Raw genomic sequence first — 18,578 nt, forward strand, 5'->3', positions numbered from 1 at the left:
ACCGTAAAAGACGGTGGCGTTCCCAATCTATTCCTCCCTCTAAAAAAGGGAAAGACCCGGCTCGCAAAATGAAAGCCCTTCCCCCGGGCAAAACCAATAGGGGCGTTAGAACCTCTTCCCCAGAGGTAAATCGGGGTAAAAGAATCCTTAACCCTGAGGATTTTAATCAGGGAAGTCTGGACACAGACTCTGAAATATTTGATTGGAGGGATCTGGATCGGGGTGATTTTTGCCTAGATCTCGATTGGGATTCGGGCAGTCCCTCTGATGGAGATCCCCCTCAAGCCCATCAAGGCCCCTCTGGAAGGACTCTTACAGATGGAGATGCGGATGGGGATCTTCTGGATCCCGCTTGGAAACTTATTTTTAATCCTAAACATATCAGGCATCCCCGCTCTTCCGAGTGGTCTCTCCCTCCTCATCTGTCTAGGTTCCTTCAGAGACGCCTTCACCAACCCCTAGATCAAGAAGACAGAGCTCTCCTCAGAGCAGAATGTCGTAGACCTTCGCTCCCTGGCAGAGAATCTTCCACCCTTGAATTTGACCCTAAGCTAGTAACTTTTCTGACTAGAACGGTAAGAATCCAAGGAAAGGGCTGGAAAGATCCCTTCGTGGGGCTCAGGATAAACTCCTGGACATTTCTGGCCCTTTGGCTCAGATTCTTCTCCTTGCCGACGATGCCCATCTTTCCGGTTCCTCTTTGGATTCTTCCACAGTCAGGGATTGGGCCTTTAGAACTTTTTATTTACTGGGTAATGCCAATGCGGCTATCTCCAGTGAAAGACGCCGAGCTGCATTACTTCTCATTGACCCTAAACTGGCTGTTCTAGCAACAGAAGAAACAGGCTCTCAAGCCAAAGGCCTATTATTTGGGAACCCCTTTCTCACTATTATGAGATATTATGTTTTGACTTTCACGTCAATTGACAAAATTCAAGCCTCACTCAGAAAGGTTTTCCAACCCAGACGGGTTTTTGCCAGGGCTGGCAGATACAGAGGTCATCTGCCCAGCTGCCAAAATTTTGGCCAACGCTAGTTCATGGACCTCAATCAACCTCAGTACCCACCGGGATACTACCAACCTCAATATCCACCAAGATATCATAGAGCCATGTTCCCGTTCAGAGCCAGACCTGCGGGACCCAGACGATCGGCCTCACAAATTCCACCGGCCCTTCCTAATGTCAACCAAGGTGAGTCCCCATCCTTTTTCCTATCTATTTTTTGTGGGCAGACTTGCCCATTTTTTCCAAAATTGGTTGTCTCTGTCTGCAGATCCCTGGGTTCTCCAAACCGTTCAGGGTTTTGTCATAGAATTTATTTGCCCTCTCTTCCAATCCCAACTCCCCAATCCCTTATGTCTCTCTGTGGAAGGACAGAACCTTATCAAAGAAGAAGTCTTGTCCCTCCTCTCAAAAGGAGCTATATAACTTGTTTCACAGAACACTCCTCCAGGCTTCCTGAGCAATCTCTTCCTGGTCTTGAAAAAGTCAGGAGGGTTTCGTCCTGTCATCAACTTGAGGGACCTCAATTTTTTTGTAGTATACCGCCACTTCAAAATGGAGGGTATCCACATGCTGAGAGACCTCCTCCGTCTGAGCAATTGGATGGTTCATTTGGACTTGAAGGACGCTTATTTAACTGTGCCGGTGGCCCCTCTCTGTCGGAAATATCTTCAGTTCAGATGGGCAGAACTTGGTGCTTTATGAAGCTTCTCAAACCGGTATTAGCCTGCCTCAAGGCTCGAGGATTTCGTCTAGTGGTATACTTGGACGATATTCTTCTTATGGCACAAGACAAAGACCTGTTGCTCTCTCAGCTTCAAGAAATGTCCTCTCTCCTATCCTCCCTGGGTTTTGTAATCAACAAGGAGAAGTCGAGTCTTTCCCCTCTACAACTTGTGGAGTTTCTGGGATTCCCCATAGACACTACCCTTGGTCATCTTCTCCTTCCACAAGAGAAGATAGATTGTATCAAAGCAGAGATTCAATCAGTTTTAAAAGCCGCTTCCATCTCTATCCGCCAGTTGGCGAGGATCATTGGTCTCCTTTCCTCTTCAAACCAGGCCATATTTCCAGCTTCCCTTCACTACTGTGCCATGCTGCGGCTGAAGATTCAATCTTTTCGAGAGTTCCGTTCCTACCAACAACAGATTTTTCTGACGAACGAAGTTCGATCAGAAATGTCCTGGTGGCTGCAACACATGGAGGCCTGGAATGGGAGAGCGATTTTTGGATCTTCCCTGGATTTCATTCTCTCTTCCGATGCAAGCCTTTTAGGCTGGGGTGCCTCTTGTGGTACATCCTCTACTGGCGGACCTTGGACAGGGAAGGAATCCAACCTTCACATAAATTGCTTGGAATTATTAGCCAGCTCCTTTGCTGTTCGCAGTTTTTTTTTAAAAATTTGACTGATTGTTGCATTTTGCTACGAATGGACACTTTTTCAGCTGTCCATTAGGTAGGACTCGCTTAAAAGCTTTGTCAGACTTAACGTCCCATTTTTATCGGTTTTATTTAGAACGCAGGATTTCTGTCCGCGCCCAATTTATTCCGGGCGTTTCCCACCTAACAGCGGACTGGTTTTCTCATCACTGGAAGGATTCCAGCGACTGGATGTTGAACCGTCAAGTTTTTCTAGAGATCAATCACATCTTTGGACCCCTTTCAGTGGATCTTTTCGCATCTCGGACCAACCATCAGTTACCGAGATTTTTCAGCTGGCTCCCAGACCCAGACAGCGAAGGAGTGGACGCTTTTCTGCAAGTTTGGCCTTCCCTCTGGGCTTACGCTTTCTCTCCTTTTGCTCTTCTGGCAAGGACTATTTTGAGCGTACAACGATTTCAATGTCTTCTAGTGTTGATCACTCCTTGGTGGCCAGCCCAACCTTGGTTTGCTCCCCTTCTGGAGATGTGTTCGGGCCCCCCCTCGCCTTCTTCCCAACCTCCCCAATCTCCTTTTGGATGCCCAGGATCTCCCGCATCCTTTCTTCAACCAAGGCCACCTGAACCTTCTGGCTTTGCAGATTTCAGGGGATCCTGGTCCTCCAAGGGCCTTTCGCGAGAGGTTTCCCTCCTCTTGCGTGAATCCTGGGCCCCAGGTACTAGGAAATCTTATGCTGCAGCCTGGGCAGTCTGGGTTCATTGGTGCATGGGACAGGATGTTGATCCCTTTTCTTCCTCTCCTCCCATGATTGTGAATTTTCTCACAGAACTTTTTTCGCAGGGTAAGGCTTATCAAACTATTAATCTTTTTCGTTCAGCCATTTCAGCGGGTCATCTTCCCTTCGAAAATGTCCCTGTGGGCAAACACCCTTTAGTTTGTCATCTTCTTAAGGCAATTCGTCTTAAGAATCCTCCCCAATCTCGCTATTCAAGCCTTTGGGATGTAAATCTGGTTTTATCTTTTCTTAGAGAGTGGCCCGATAACTCTTTGCTTTCCCTTAAGCAGTTATCTGCAAAATTGACCATGTTGCTTTGTTTGATTTCCATTCCTCGGGTCTCTGACATCAGGGCCCTGGATGTTCATTCCATCTCTTTTTCTCCTGAAGGAATTTCCTTTTCTATTTCCCGCAGGACCAAATCATCCTCGAAATCTTTGTTTTATCCTTATTTTCCGTCTGAACCTCAACTTTGCGTTGCCTTGTGCCTTAAAGCATATTTATCCAAGACTGAGAGTCTTTGCGGATCCATATCAGGTCCTTTCCTGATTTCTTTTGTTCCTTCTCATTGTCCTGTCTCTTCCCCTACCTTGGCGAGATGGGTTTGATGGCTTATGACAGAGTCTGGAGTTTCTCCTTCTTTTGGGGCTCACTCTGTCAGAGGAGCTGCGGCTTCCAGTGCTTTTCTGTCCAGTTCAATCTTCAGGATTTATTGTCAGCGGCAGATTGCTCTTCTGCCTCTACTTTTTCTCAATTTTATTTCAAACCTGTTTCTCATGCATTCCAGTCTGTCCTTTCTGGGCGTTAAAATTGCATAAAATAAGAAGCCTCCTGTCTTGCCATAAAATTCGGATTATTATAGCATTGGTGACTAAATAATCTAGATTTTATTAAAGACCGGATGCGAATATTTTCCCTCCTCTTCCCATCCCACAGAAAAAAAAGAAAAAAAATTATTGTGAATTATTTGTTCATGTTAACCTTTGTTTTTTCCTTTTAGTGGCAGTGTTACCGCTCTCTTTATTTATTTTTCAGTGTAAAAAGCCTCCTACCTTCCATTTTGCAATGGAATTTTGATATCCGTCTCCTGTTTGTGTTGGGAACTTTCTTCTGTTTGGCAGCGAAAAGAGGAAGATATTTACTGTTGCTTTGTGATTATATTATCTGCTTGTTGCTGATTGGTTGTTTTTTCTTCTGTTCTTTGTTCTTTGATGCTGTTTTGGAAGTCAGTAAAGATAATGCATAAAATATTCACCTCCTGTCTATAATAAAATCTAGATTATTTAGTCACCAAGGCTATAATAATCTGAATTGTGTATATGTAGATGTAGTGTGTATATATGATTGTGTATATGTATGTACCCAACAATACCAATTGCCTAGATCACTCTGAGAACTACTGAAAAAAGAAAAAGAAAATTATATGAACATTTTAATTGTGGATTTTTGTTGCTACATTTGGCTTTTCTCAGAATCAGTTTAACGCATAGGTGAATGCTCCTTTCCTTAATAACCAATACGTTCCACATAAATATGCATCCCACATCATTTTATGTTATAAAGTGATTCTTAGAATAATATGACAAGTATAAATGATTTAATTTATTGACATTTTGGAATTAAAAACATGTCCACTATTCCTGAATATTTTTTAGGTTAGCATCTGGTTGTAAAGGTTGTATGTGTTAGTGTTTGTAGATGAGTGTGTCTGTGTGTTTGTGTAGATGAGTAAGTGTGTGTGTGTGTGTGTGTGTGTGGAGTGTAGGGTTGCACCGATACCATTTTTTTAAGACCGAGTACAAGTACTGATACTTTTTTTCAAGTACTCGCCAATACCAATTACTGATACTTTTTTATTGTCATGTGACAGTTTCCCAAGCACAATAGAGAAACTAACTAATGATTTAGTTACTCTCACACAGACACACACACACTCTGTCACACAAACACACACACTCTGTCACACAGACACACACACACTCTGTCACACACACTCTGTCACACAGACACACTTTGTTGAAGGAACATCAATGTACTACTGGGGGCTAGCTCAACAAGTTAAGTGAGCCAATGACAGGAATGAATTTATGTGCAGCCACCATCAGCTAGCTCCCAGTAGCACATTGTTGCAAGTGAGCAACTCTTCCTGAATAATTTTGACTCTTTAATCAGTGTATAAATTCAGAAGGAGATTGCTTGGAGTAAAATCTGTGAGGGGATGTAAGAGGTACTGCCAATGAGTAAGTATGCTAGGGCTGATTAAACCAAGCATGCTACAGTGAAACCATAAAATAAATCCACTGAAAGATCATGATTTACACTGAAAGTGATATAGAAGTCTCTAAAAAAAATATAGCATAATTTTATTATATAAAATCCTGTCCAGAAAGCCAATAATAAAAAAGGATTCATGTACAATGTATTCAGTTCTACACAAGTACACATACACATGCCCTGCTTCCCAAATTCAAGGTTTATTTTACCAGTTTGTGTAAGGGTAGGTGTTAACTTTGAAAACCAGAAGGTTTTAAAAAAAGGACATTTATAGGATCATGAGAAACGAATTTGCTCTTAAAAAGAGTAACTTTGCTCAAAAAAGAGACAATTTTTTACAATACTAATCATAGCTAAACATTTTATATCAAAACTACAAGGTGTTTATTTTAACGTATTTGTAATCATATCACTACACAGTTCCTTTAACATATTTGTAATCATTTCACTACATGGTCCCTTTAACATACTTGTAATCATTTCACTAGCCTACATGGTCCCTTTAACATACTTGTAATCATTTCACTACACGGTCCCTTTAACATACTTGTAATCATTTCACTACACGGTCCCTTTAACATACTTGTAATCATTTCACTACACGGTCCCTTTAACATACTTGTAATCATTTCACTACACAGTACCTTTAACATAATAATATACCATAATACATTGCACAATTACTTTTGGTGATTTACACCAAATAGCCCACACAATGAGTGCCACCAACCCCATTATTAGGTACCTTTAACATACTTGTAATCATTTCCCTACACAGTCCCTTTAACATACTTGTAATCATTTCCCTACACGGTCCCTTTAACATGCTTGTAATCATTTCACTACACTCTAATCTACAATAAGATTTTGTTCGCCGCACAAAAATCATCCTTTTAGTGAGTTTACAATAGGCAACAGTGAATTTCCACGAGGCCATTAGAAGTATTGCTGCAATATGCCCATGTACGCGGAATATACTCCTCAGCCTGTGCATATACAGTGTTCTGTCGAGAACCACAATTCATTGAAAACTGCAATCTGATGTCACTTCCGGTGATTCCATACATCAGATTGATGCATGTCCAGTTAGTGACAGGATTCACAACCATCAGATGGCCACTGTAATCGCCTATCTTCACTATCTATTTTGTCTCCGCCTCATTCTCCAAGTTTTACTTGGGGTGTATGCCAGAGGATCGGGGGGGCGCACCCCCTAGACAGAGGCAAAACAGATATTAAAATAGAAGACTCACTGGAACTGACGTCAGATAGCAGTTCTCGATAGAACAACAGCATGTACTTACCAGGTCACATGCTGAAGAAAAATTATGCAAAACTTTTTAAGGAAGTTTTCACTTTGCAAAAAGTATTCATGTTGCAAAAATGTTCTTAATGGAATTTAAATAAATTGCTGGTCATTTCATATTCACTTTTTATGTTTCTTTAACTGAGTCTAAATTAAAAATGATGCACCTGAGACATAACCAATTTAAAACAATAATACTGACTTGGTTGTTTTACCTTTGTACGTATTGTAGAGTAAGGATCCTTTGGAAATGTGCCTGGAGGGTTTATTCGAACACCAAGTTTTCTGAGAAAATTTCTAGTAAATTCATCACAGTTTACAATAGTGTAAGTTCTGGAGTAGAAGACAATATCCTTATTTATATTAAAGTGATCCACTTTGTAAAACTGATCCTCATTAGGTGGTGGAAGAGGAATTCGATGGCGGCGGATTATTGTGCCTTAATGGGGGAAAGAAAAAACTTTTTTAACTCATATCTAGTACTCAAAGTAACACACAAATTATTTTAAAATATCATGTTTATCTGCTAGTTAAGCCACTTAATAGAATACAAATGTTCTTTGTTTGATCTGAAAGAAATGTCACAGTGCATTACAGTTTTGCTCCACCAATGGAACAGTGGGAGTTTTCTTTATCAGCCAGTCAGCATTATAATATTAACATGAATGTTATGCAACTGATACTAGGACAGATAAAGGTTTTTCTAACCCTAGATGAAGAGGCCATAATTGAGTCTCACCGCTCTGCTCATTTGCATCCTTTGCTATCACCTGGTATATTCTTGTATTGGTGGGATTCAGTGGGACACTTACTTTAGTGTTTTAGACACCAGCGAGGTAAAGACACCAATGAACAGCTAGATTGAAATACGTCTAAGTCATAACGGTCAGAAATCCATTCACTAGGAGGTGTTTTGACAGCGGCAGGTATTGCAATGTGATTTTACGTTTTTCTAATAACGAATGCATTTTATACAATTAAGGGGACTGCTCTGGGTGTTTACTAAAATGTATAATTACTCTATTATGTTGTATTCCTTTCATGTAATTATGGGACTGAAACAATTATGGGACTGAAACAAAGCAAATCTGATAACAAAAGTAAATTGGAAACTTTTTTTTAAAAATGGTATTCCCTGTCTGAATCACAAAAGAAAATATTTGGGTTTCGTATCCCTTTACAGGGACAGTGTACTGTGAAATTGGATTCCCTTTCATGTGCTTGCAATTACTTATTATACCAGCTGCAGAATTTAAAATGTATGGAATTTTCCATTTATGTTTATTTTTGTATATTAAATAGTTATCTCTGCTCAATAAAACCACATCCCAATGAAATTGGCTGTTTCTAGGGAGAACAGAGATCATTGTCTTATCTGTCTAATTATTTACTTATCATCCTCCTTATCTAATTTCTTACTGTTTACTTAAATACCAATACTTAAAGATGCCTGATACCCAAATGTTGAAACACTTGAAAGTGATGCAGCATAGCTGTAAAAAGCGGACTAGAAAATATCACCTGTACATCTCTATGTAAAAAAAGAAAGATATTTTACGTCAAAATATCCTCAGCTCACCAGAGTAAGTGCTCTGCAGATGGTATAAGTCATTAGAAGCACAATTTCACTGTCCCTTTAAAGGGATATGAAACCCAAGTATTATGTCCCTTTAAAGAGAACAATGGAAAATTTACATTTTAGCACCTCTCTCTCACACACACACACAACACTGGGAGCATGGTTTCATCTAAACTTTGTTGTTTACTTAGGCCTAGATTTGGAGTTTTGTCGGTAACGACCCACGTAGCTAACGCCGGCTTTTTTCTGGCCGCACCATAAAAATAACTCTGGTATTGAGAGTCCACAAAAAGGCTGCGTTAGGCTCCAAAAAAGGAGCGTAGAGCATTTTTAACGCAGCTTCAACTCTCGATACCAGAGTTGCTTACGGACGCGGCCAGCCTCAAAAACGTGCTCGTGCACGATTCCCCCATAGGAAACAATGGGGCTGTTTGAGCTGAAAAAAAACCTAACACCTGCAAAAAAGCCGCGTTCAGCTCCTAACGCAGCCCCATTGTTTGCTATGGGGAAACACTTCCTACGTCTGCACCTAACACTCTAACATGTACCCCGAGTCTAAACACCCCTAACCTTACACTTATTAACCCCTAATCTGCCGCCCCCGCTATCGCTGACCCCTGCATATTATTTTTAACCCCTAATCTGCCGCTCCGTAAACCGCCGCTACTTACATTATCCTTATGTACCCCTAATCTGCTGCCCCTAACACCGCCGACCCCTATATTATATTTATTAACCCCTAATCTGCCCCCCACAACGTCGCCTCCACCTAACTACACTTATTAACCCCTAATCTGCCGAGCGGACCTGAGCGCTACTATAATAAAGTTATTAACCCCTAATCCGCCTCACTAACCCTATAATAAATAGTATTAACCCCTAATCTGCCCTCCCTAACATCACCGACACCTAACTTCAAACATTAACCCCTAATCTGACGACCGGAGCTCACCGCTACTATAATAAATGTATTAACCCCTAAAGCTAAGTCTAACCCTAACACTAACACCCCCCTAAGTTAAATATAATTTTTATCTAACGAAATTAATTAACTCTTATTAAATAAATTATTCCTATTTAAAGCTAAATACTTACCTGTAAAATAAATCCTAATATAGCTACAATATAAATTATAATTACATTGTAGCTATTTTAGGATTAATATTTATTTTACAGGCAACTTTGTAATTATTTTAACCAGGTACAATAGCTATTAAATAGTTAAGAACTATTTAATAGTTACCTAGTTAAAATAATTACAAAATTACATGTAAAATAAATCCTAACCTAAGTTACAATTAAACCTAACACTATACTATCATTAAATTAATTAAATAAAATACCTACAATTACCTACAATTAAACCTAACACTACACTATCAATAAATAAATTAAATACAATTCCTACAAATAACTACAATGAAATAAACTAACTAAAGTACAAAAAATAAAAAAGAACTAAGTTACAAAAAATAAAAAAATATTTACAAACATAAGAAAAATATTACAACAATTTTAAACTAGTTACACCTACTCTAAGCCCCCTAATAAAATAACAAAGACCCCCAAAATAACAAAATGCCCTACCCTATTCTAAATTACTACATTTCAAAGCTCTTTTACCTTACCAGCCCTGAACAGGGCCCTTTGCGGGCCATGCCCCAAGAAATTCAGCTCTTTTGCCTGTAAAAAAAAACATACAATACCCCCCCAACATTACAACCCACCACCCACATACCCCTAATCTAACCCAAACCCCCCTTAAAAAAACCTAACACTAAGCCCCTGAAGATCTTCCTACCTTGTCTTCACCCTACCAGGCTCACCGATCCGTCCTGAAGAGCTCCTCCGATGTCCTGATCCAAGCCCAAGCGGGGGGCAGAAGAGGTCCATGATCCGGCTGAAGTCTTCATCCAAGCGGGAGCTGAAGAGGTCCATGATCCGGATGAAGTCTTCATCCAAGCGGGAGCTGAAGAGGTCCATGATCCGGATGAAGTCTTCTATCAACGGCATCTTCAATCTTCTTTCTTCCGGATCCATCTTGCAGACCTCCGACGCAGAACATCCTCTTCTCCCGACGCCTACTAGCCGAATGACGGTTCCTTTAAGGGACGTCATCCAAGATGGCGTCCCTCGAATTCCGATTGGCTGATAGGATTCTATCAGCCAATCGGAATTAAGGTAGGAATATTCTGATTGGCTGATGGAATCAGCCAATCAGAATCAAGTTCAATCCGATTGGCTGATTCGATCGGCCAATCAGATTGAGCTTGCATTCTATTGGCTGTTCCGATCAGCCAATAGAATGCAAGCTCAATCTGATTGGCTGATTGGATCAGCCAATCGGATTGATCTTGATTCTGATTGGCTGATTCCATCAGCCAATCAGAATATTCCTACCTTAATTCCGATTGGCTGATAGAATCCTATGAGCTAATCGGAATTCGAGGGACGCCATCTTGGATGACGTCCCTTAAAGGAACCGTCATTCGGCTAGTAGGCGTCGGGAGAAGAGGATGTTCCGCGTCGGAGGTCTGCAAGATGGATCCGGAAGAAAGAAGATTGAAGATGACGTTGATAGAAGACTTCATCCGGATCATGGACCTCTTCAGCTCCCGCTTGGATGAAGACTTCATCCGGATCATGGACCTCTTCAGCTCTCGCTTGGATGAAGCTTTCAGCCGGATCATGGACCTCTTCTGCCCCCCGCTTGGGCTTGGATCAGGACATCGGAGGAGCTCTTCAGGACGGATCGGTGAACCTGGTAGGGTGAAGACAAGGTAGGAAGATCTTCAGGGGCTTAGTGTTAGGTTTATTTAAGGGAGGTTTGGGTTAGATTAGGGGTATGTGGGTGGTGGGTTGTAATGTTGGGGGGGGTATTGTATGTTTTTTTTACAGGCAAAAGAGCTGAATTTCTTGGGGCATGCCCCGCAAAGGGCCCTGTTCAGGGCTGGTAAGGTAAAAGAGCTTTGAAATGTAGTAATTTAGAATAGGGTAGGGCATTTTGTTATTTTGGGGGTCTTTGTTATTTTATTAGGGGGCTTAGAGTAGGTGTAATTAGTTTAAAATTGTTGTAATATTTTTCTTATGTTTGTAAATATTTTTTTATTTTTTGTAACTTAGTTCTTTTTTATTTTTTGTACTTTAGTTAGTTTATTTCATTGTAGTTATTTGTAGGAATTGTATTTAATTTATTTATTGATAGTGTAGTGTTAGGTTTAATTGTAGGTAATTGTAGGTATTTTATTTAATTAATTTAATGATAGTATAGTGTTAGGTTTAATTGTAACTTAGGTTAGGATTTATTTTACAGGTAATTTTGTAATTATTTTAACTAGGTAACTATTAAATAGTTAAAAAGGGTGTGTGTACAAGCGCTAAGGTAATCCCCAAGCTGTATCCAAACAGAGATCCTAACCAACCTTCTTACTACTTGTAACTATTAAATAGTTCTTAACTATTTAATAGCTATTGTACCTGGTTAAAATAATTACAAAGTTGCCTGTAAAATAAATATTAATCCTAAAATAGCTACAATGTAATTATAATTTATATTGTAGCTATATTAGGATTTATTTTACAGGTAAGTATTTAGCTTTAAATAGGAATAATTTATTTAATAAGAGTTAATTAATTTCGTTAGATAAAAATTATATTTAACTTAGGGGGGTGTTAGTGTTAGGGTTAGACTTAGCTTTAGGGGTTAATACATTTATTATAGTAGCGGTGAGCTCCGGTCGGCAGATTAGGGGTTAATGTTTGAAGTTAGGTGTCGGCGATGTTAGGGAGGGCAGATTAGGGGTTAATACTATTTATTATAGGGTTAGTGATGCAGATTAGGGGTTAATAACTTTATAATAGTAGCAGTGCGGTCCGCTCGGCAGATTAGGGGTTAATAAGTGTAGGCGACGTTGTGGGGGGCAGATTAGGGGTTAATAAATATAATACAGGGGTCGGCGGTGTTAGGGGCAGCAGATTAGGGGTACATAAGTATAACATAGGTGGCGGTCGGCAGATTAGGGGTTAAAAAAATTAAATCGAGTGGCGGCGATGTGGGGGGGCCTCAGTTTAGGGGTACATAGGTAGTTTATGGGTGTTAGTGTACTTTAGAGTACAGTAGTTAAGAGCTTTATGAACCGGCGTTAGCCCAGAAAGCTCTTAACTACTGACTTTTTTCCTGCGGCTGGAGTTTTGTCGTAGATGTCTAACGCTCACTTCAGCCACGACTCTAAATACCGGAGTTAGAAAGATCCCATTGAAAAGATAGGATACGCAATTGACGTAAGGGGATCTGCGGTATGGAAAAGTCGCGGCTGAAAAGTGAGCGTTAGACCCTATTTTGAGTGACTCCAAATACCGGAGTTAGCCTAAAACCAGCGTTAGGAGCCTCTAACGCTGGTTTTCACGGCTAACGCCAAACTCCAAATCTAGGCCATAGTTTTTCTATAACCAGTACTTAAATGACAGTCAAGTCAAAATTAAAGTTTCATGATTCAGAAAGATAACACAATTTTAAACAACTTTCCAATTCTCTTCCATTATCTAAATATGCATAGTCTTTTTATATGCTCATTTTCTGAGGGACCAGCATCATGTGCAAGATTCACAGGATATATGTATATGCATTTCGTGATTGGCTGATGACTGTCATATGATGCATTACAAATAAAAATGTAATTACCTTTGACATTGTCAGAAAAGAATCTACTACTCATTTGAAATTCAAACTAAGTGCTATTGCATTGTCTATTTATAATACATGTATTGCTTCTGTAAATTCTACTGTGAATAGTGGCCCTTTAATTTAGCGAATTATACACTGATATAGTACATAGTTTTTATTGTCAGTGCAGAATTAATTCATGATAACAATTGAAGAAAACTATTGTAGTAGGTAATTTAACATAATAATGAAAAACAAAGTCATTTGGAATAAAATCTTTAAAAAAAACAAGATTTGGTTTTAGAAAAATGAAGTGCATATCCCCCCTTGTTGATAATCTCAATAGACCACCCACATATTTCACCTTGAAACTTATTCAGTGTATCTTTACCCAAGCCACATCCCTTCAATAAGAGTGGAGACAGAAAAATAGTCGATATATTAAACTTTTGTTTTATATCATACTGAAAACATTTAGGACACGCTTACATAGTTAGCAATATTTGGTAGTTGTAAAGCAATAAAAATATCGTTTTACAAATTCCAGCATCGGCTCAGTTTACATATTTTGCATTACATTTTACTAGCTCCCCACAAAAAAATTGAAACTTTTTTTTTGTTTTCTTTAATACTATAAATGTTGTGATTATAAGTTACAGTACTTTTGTTTTTCTAAACGGGAGTTCTGTCAGCAATTTTGTTTTCATGATATGGATATATAACCACTGGCAGTTGTGTCTTGTTTTTTTTTAAAAAAAATTAGATATTCAAAAAAAAAAAAATTAATAATTGTAATTTACAATATCAAGGACATCATATACATCATGAAATATTACAAGGTTCTCATGTTTTTTTAACATAGTAAGCCTGGTACAGTAGATAATGTTTTTTGGGTTTTGTTTACAAAAATTATTATTTTTTAATTAAAAACATATCTATGTAATTTATTCTGTACAGTGAAGTGTGGAACTTTTGGCGATATTTGCGCTCCACTCGTAGCACTGGTATTTTAAGTTCAGCGCAATGCTAACTTGAGCTTGCATTCGCATTGCATGGAAGCTTTGCACTCAATAGAAGGCGCTTCCAAAAGCTCCAATGGGAGACTCGTTATCATGCCGTCAGACACGGCATGAGAACCTAGTGCAGCGAAGGGGGTAAGTTGTGCAGCGATGGGCAGTAAATTGAAGTATATATGTATATGAGTATATACACATATTAACACATAAATATATATATGTTTATAGGCATATACATATATATTTACAGGGAACACACAGTCCCCATAGACCTCAATGTAAAGGCACTTTTCAGTGCCGTTTTTTCTAACACCCCACACCGCCAACTTTAACCCCTAAAACTAAAAACTTAATAAGATGTTGTTAAATAAATTTTCACTTTTTATACACTTTTTAATATGACTTTAAGGTGCAGATATAAACTCCATGTAGCTTTGACACCAACCTTCAACCTTGCATATACTTAAATTTAGGGTCTGGCTCCTGCAAATAAAAATGATAGGACAATATAATGAAAAAAATAATGTAAATATATTACAAAGTTGTTGTTTTTTAATGTAAATAATTCAGCTTATTATGATTTTTTTTTTTTTTTATTTAAATGTCTCTGAATGGGTCACTATGCACCCTAACATAGGGATTGGCAGATACAAAAAACCTTAGATGCTATAATTTTTTGGGGCTGTGTATTTGTATTATCTACATATATCTATAGAAAAAAAATATTTGTCTCTAAAAAAAAATTATTTGCTACTGTTGCTGTCAAAGCTCTAAATGTCTGCAACCACCTATGAGTGTCTAAGAGGTCATCTGACAACAGGGTATAATGATGTCATAATGCTCTAAGCTTTTTTTTTATTTGATCGCATTTGGCGGTGAAATGGTGGCATGAAATATACCAAAATAGGCCTAGATCAATACTTTGGGATGTCTTCTAAAAAAAAATATATACATGTCAATGGATATTCAGAGATTCCTGAAAGATATTAGTGTTCTAATGTAACTAGCGCTAATTTTGAAAAAAAGTGGTTTGGAAATAGCAATGTGCTACTTGTATTTATTGCCCTATAACTTGCAAAAAACATGTAAACATTGGGTAATTCTAAACTCAGGACACAATTTAAAAACTATTTAGCATGGGTGTTTTATGGTGGTTGTAGGTGTGCAACAGATTTTGGGGGTCAAAGTTAGAAAAAGTGTGTTTTATTTCCATTTTTTCCTCATATTTTATAAACAAAATTTGTAGTAAATTATAAGATATGATGAAAATAATGGTATCTTTAGAAAGTCCATTTAATGGTGAGAAAAACGGTATATAATATGTGTGGGTACAGTAAATGAGTAAGAGGAAAATTACAGCTAAACACAAACACCGCAAAAATGTAAAAATAGCCCTGGTCCCAAACGGACAGAAAATTGATAAGTGCTGTGGTCATTAAGAGGTTAATCTGCTTTGTCTTCCTCCTCATGCTTTTTAAGATCAATGCTCGGCCTCTCCCCATAGAGCCGAGAGGAGATATAGCTGAAGACACTGATGATGAGGGTGCACTCTACGGTTTTCATGAGGAAAGCTCCTTTAAAGCAATGATGAAAACAAAAGCAACATGGATTGGAATAGTAGTGGGAGGAGTTTGTGTGTTTCTACTCTCCTGTATACTAGTGGTAATTAGATACTTGTGTCACCTCTGGATGAGTCCCATCATGCTCGCTGTTCATACCGAAAACAATCGTCAAAAGCATTCAAGGTAATCAAGGGATAGAAGGAACTGGAGGCCTTGAAGGACTGAAAGGTGTCATAGAAGGTGTGGGTGGCCTGGGTCATTAAATGAACATGAAACCCAACCTTTTTCTTTGATGATTCAGATAGAGAATACAATTTTAAAAAGGTTTCCAATTGTCTTCTATTATCAAATTTGCTTCGTTCTCATGTTATTCTTTGTTGAAGAGATATCTAGATAGGTAGCGTGCACATGCCTGGAGCACTGACAGGGAAAAGTGCTGCCATCTAGTGGTCTTGCTAATTTTATAACATTGTTGCCATATAGTGCTGCAGTCGAGTGCACACTCCTGAACTTACCTTCCTGCTTCTCAAGGATAACAAGAACATTAAGAAAATTTGATAATAGAAGTAAAATGTATCTGAATCATGAAAGAAAATGTTTGGGTTTTATGTCTTCTAGGAATGTTCACAGATCTCCCCCATCCTAATTCCAACAGCCATAGAACCAGCAGATTCTATAACAATACCTCTGCTAAACCAGCTAGGGGGTGAAATATTTTATTTCCCCTATTCTAAAACAGATAAGATATCAGAACACTAGTATGTGGTCTTATGGTAACAATGAGGTGGTTACAATGTAAATTACTTCTATTATTAAAAAGCATGTCTGAATGTTAGAATTTTGTATGATGGAGAATAAAATTAGAAAGTTGTTTTAAAATTGCATGCTCTTTCTAAATCATGAAAGAAAAAAACATAAATAATGCTTACCTGATAATTTAATTTCCATCATGGGGAGGAGAGTCCACGGCTTCATTCATTACTGTTGGTAATTCAGAACCTGGCCACCAGGAGGAGGCAAAGACACCCCAGCCAAAGGCTTAAATACTCCTCCCACTTCCCTCATCCCCCAGTCATTCTGCCGAGGGAACAAGGAACAGTAGGAGAAATATCAGGGTATAAATGGTGCCAGAAGATAAATTAAATTTAGGTCTGCCCATCGGAGATACGGACGGGAGCTATAGACTCTCCTCCCCACGATGGAAATTAATTTATCAGGTAAGCAAAATTTATGTTTTCCATCTAAAGGCGAGGAGAGTTCACTACTTCATTCATTACTGTTGGGAAACATATACCCAAGCTCTAGAGGACAATGAATGAAACCGGGAGGGTAAAAGGCGGACTCTAATCTGAGGGCACCACGGCCTGCAAAACCTTTCTCCCAAAAACAGCTTCCGCAGAAGCAAAAACGTCAAACTTGTAAAACTTTGTAAAAATATATGAGGACCAGGTAGCCGCCTCACAAATTTGCTCCATAGAGGCCTCATTCTTGAAGGCCCAAGATGAAGCCACAGCTCTAGTTGAATGAGCCGTGATCATCTGAGGAGGCTTATGCCCCGTTGTCTCATAGGCCAAGCGAATCAAGCGCCTCAACCAAAAGGACAAAGAAGTAGAAGAGGCCCTCTGTCCCCTTGCGCTTCCCTGAATACACCACTAAAATAGATGTAGACTGTCATAAATCCTTCATAGCCTGAAGATAGAACTTTAAGGCACGAATCACATCCAGGTTATGAAGTAACCTCTCTTTAGAAGAAGAAGGGTTAGGACACAAAGAAGGAACAACTATTTACTGATTGATGTTATGGTTAGACACCACCTTGGGAAGAAACCCCAAACCAGTGCAAAGCACCGCCTTATCTGCATGAAAAACCAGATAAGGAGGCTCACATTGCAAGGCAGCCAGTTCAGATACTCTGCGTGCTGATGCAATAGCCAACAGAAAGAGAACCTTCCAGGACAGAATCTTAATGTCAATGGAATGCAAAAGCTCAAACAGAACCTTCTGCAATACCTTAAGGACTAAGTCCATGGAGGAGAAGACTGTCTAAAGACAGGCTTGATTCTAGACAGAGCTTGAACAAAAGATTGAAGTTGAGGGAGCTCAGCAAGTCTCTTATGCAACAAGACAGATAATGCTGAAATCTGTCCCTTTAACCCTTTAAGGACACAGCTTTCAGTTTGCTCAATTGTTTTATGACGGAAAAATTCCGTCATATGTCCTTAAGAGGTTAAGGAACTGGCGGCAAGTCCCTTCTCCAAACCATCTTGGAGAAAGGACAGAATCCTGGAAACCTTCACCTTGTGCCAAGGATAGCCATGCTTCTCACACCAGGACAAGTAGATCCCTGCGACAGGGTAACCTCCACGTCGAAGAGGATGAAATCCCCACCAGATCTGCAAACCATGTCCTCCGTGGCCACGATGGAGCAATCAGAATGGCTGAAGCTCGCTCCTATTTGATGCGTACCACTACACGAGGTAGAAGTGGTAATGGTGGAAAAATGTAAGCTAGGCTGAACCCCCAAGAAACCGCTAAGGCATCTATCAGCTCTGCCTGGGGATCCCTGGACCTCGACCTGTACCGGGGTAGCTTGCAATTGAGTCTGGATGCCATCAGATCCATCTCCGGCATTCCGCATCTGAGACAAATCTCTGCAAACATTCCCCCGGATGGAAGGATTGCCTGCTGAGAAAGTCCGCTTCCCAGTTGTCCACACCTGGAATGTGAATCGCTGAGAGCGAGCAGCTGTTGAACTCCACCCACTCCAAGATCCAAGACACCTCCCTCATTGCTAGGGAGCTCCTTGTTCCCCCCTGATGGTTGATGTTAGCCACCAAGGTAATTTTGTCAGTCTGGAATCTGATGAAGCTGAACGACCCCAGAGGAGGCCATGCCTTCAGAGCATTGTAAATTGCTCAGAGTTCCAGAATATTTATAGGAAGGAGAAACTCCTCCCGGGACCATTTTCCTTGTGTCATCCTGGCATCCCAAACAGCTCCCCATCCTGCAAGACTGGCGT

General features: G+C 39.6%; 1 protein-coding gene across 1 annotated transcript in view; it reads right to left on the bottom strand.

Moving 5' to 3' along the window:
- The window catches only part of EFHC2 (EF-hand domain containing 2), a 206,272-nt gene that overhangs the window by 143,928 nt on the left and 43,766 nt on the right, over nt 1-18,578 (bottom strand). The window contains exon 4 of the mRNA XM_053704631.1: nt 6,955-7,178. Coding sequence (XP_053560606.1) covers nt 6,955-7,178 — 224 coding nt within the window. The remainder of the gene's footprint in view (nt 1-6,954; nt 7,179-18,578) is intronic.

Source organism: Bombina bombina, chromosome 3, assembly GCF_027579735.1.
Source record: "Bombina bombina isolate aBomBom1 chromosome 3, aBomBom1.pri, whole genome shotgun sequence".
NCBI lineage: Eukaryota > Metazoa > Chordata > Amphibia > Anura > Bombinatoridae > Bombina > Bombina bombina.